This window comes from Antechinus flavipes, chromosome 1 (genome assembly GCF_016432865.1).
Source record: "Antechinus flavipes isolate AdamAnt ecotype Samford, QLD, Australia chromosome 1, AdamAnt_v2, whole genome shotgun sequence".
Lineage (NCBI taxonomy): Eukaryota > Metazoa > Chordata > Mammalia > Dasyuromorphia > Dasyuridae > Antechinus > Antechinus flavipes.
Window position 1 is genome coordinate 252,057,879 of NC_067398.1, and position 2,024 is coordinate 252,059,902.

Consider the following 2,024-nt stretch of genomic DNA (forward strand, 5'->3'; position numbering starts at 1 on the left):
ATCTTTGTGATATTTCCATCTGAGATGAAGAACGCTAAGGAGGGATGGGAAAATAAACCGTTCGAGGCAAGAAACGTGCCCGCCCCAACCCATCTCCATGTCCATAGATGATCACCAGCAAACAGAAGGAGAGACTTAGGGCATCTGAGGAGAGGGATTACGGGGAGAAGAAAATCCAGAGCTATTCAGAATAAGTTGAGGTTCTGTTTCCCAGGGGAGTTTTTTGGGGTGCCAGATTTCTGATCTCCATCCTTTCGTAGGCTCGAATCAAACTCCACTGGATCCTGGAGGACATCCTGTATCTCCTAAATCCACCAAGTTTATGATGGACAGCACCTACCTGATCTCTCCCGGCGAAGGGGCGAACACCACCCTGCACTGGGTAACTGCAGGCAACCACAGTTTGGGAGAACTGAGCTGGAAGGAGTTGGAAAAGCTGTTCTTCCTTTTCGCCAAGGAGCCTGTGACCATCAGCCTCACAGCACTCTACCTGCTCTCCTTTTCCGTTGGATTAGCTGGCAACACCGCTTCGCTGTGGTTTCTGCTGTCTGGGGAGAGACGCAGGGCTGGACGCTCCGGGACAGCTCCGGAAGGTCCCAGTCCCACTCGCCGCCTGCTAGCCAACCTAGCGGTGTGTGATCTACTGGTGGTGTGCGTCTGCATGCCTATGACCGTGGGCAACTTGCTCTACAAAGTCTGGGTCTTCGGGGACTTCCTGTGCCGCGCTGCACCCTTCGTGCAAGCGCTAACGGTGGCCGCCAGCGCCCTGAGCCTCACTGCCATCAGTCTGCACCGATACTACGGCGTCCGGCGGCCTCTGCGAGCCCGAGCTTCTTGCACCCGCGGCCGCGCCCTCGCCACAATCCTCTCCGTCTGGGTAGTGTCGGCGGCTATCTGTCTGCCCTTGGCCTTTGCCAACCGGCGGGATGAGATCGGGCAGGAGAAGGGGCTGCCGCTGGCCTTCCCCATCTGTCGCGAGGTGTGGCCTAGGGCGCGGCTGAAGCAGGCCTATAGTTGCGTCCTCTTCGGTTTGCTCTACTGCCTGCCTGTGATCTTCAACCTGGCCTTGGGCTGGCTGACAGTGAAGAGACTCCAAGATCCACCTGGAGCCTGGGCTCGACGCCCCAGGGAGGGTGCCGGGCCCTGGCCAGAGTCACTGATCCTGCCGGCTTCGAGGCTAAAGGTGAGGCAGCGAGTGGCCCACATGGTAATTGCTCTGGTGGCCCTGTTCGCTGTAACCTGGCTGCCAATCTACCTGCTGGACATCTGGATCGATTTCCACATGCCGGATTTGTACCCCAAGAAGCCTACTGCACCCTGGGTTCTGCAGCTCAGGCCTTTCGCCCAGTGGCTGGGCCTCACCAACTCCAGCCTGAATCCATTCTGCTACTGCTTCGTGGGGAACCTGGCCCGCACAGCCCGCCAGGTGAGGCACCAGTACCGCAAGAGACTCAGCTCCTTGTTCCGACCTTCAATCTCAGAGGGAACTCCCTTGAGGGAAGGGGGTATGGAGGCAGCAGGCAGGGATACAGCTCCCTCCACGGGAGGTTTCCCAGCAAGAGGCTACTGGGGGAATGAAGGAGCAAGTTCCCTTTTGACAGTTCCCCCTTCCTACCAAAACCCTTAGACTAGAAGAAAGAGTGAGGCTGCTGATCTTGGAGAGTTCTCCTCTCTGCCTGGAGATGACTTGAAGGAGAGCTGCCCTCAAGGTTTTGCCCTCTCCACAACCTCATATTATTTCTACCGGTTTCTCTCCTCTAGCCATCCTTTCCATCTGATAAATTTATTCTGTGTCTGCATCTATACTTGTCTTCTTAACTAGCCAGAGTTTCAAGGAAGTGTGACATTTAGTTGAAGTTGAGGTTTGATGGGCTTTGGGATTAAGAAAATGTGGGAGAGATGTGTAGAATACTTCCATTTTGGATAGAGTTGGAACCTCTTACCACTTTATCCATGTTACCCATACCCCAAGGTTCATGGGATCTCTGATCACAGGACCTTCAGGCAGCTCCCTGAGAGATTAA

General features: G+C 55.2%; 1 protein-coding gene across 1 annotated transcript; it reads left to right on the forward strand.

Moving 5' to 3' along the window:
* The first annotated feature begins 325 nt into the window (after positions 1-325).
* On the forward strand, positions 326-1,627 carry LOC127545174 (QRFP-like peptide receptor). Its single transcript, XM_051972282.1, has one exon. The coding sequence runs from the start codon at positions 326-328 to the stop codon at positions 1,625-1,627; it is 1,302 nt and encodes a 433-aa protein (XP_051828242.1).
* The last annotated feature ends 397 nt before the right edge of the window (positions 1,628-2,024 follow it).

Bases quoted from the DNA above. Each gene is read 5' to 3' on its own strand.
- LOC127545174 (XM_051972282.1), top strand. From the start codon at position 326: ATGGACAGCACCTACCTGATCTCTCCCGGCGAAGGGGCGAACACCACC.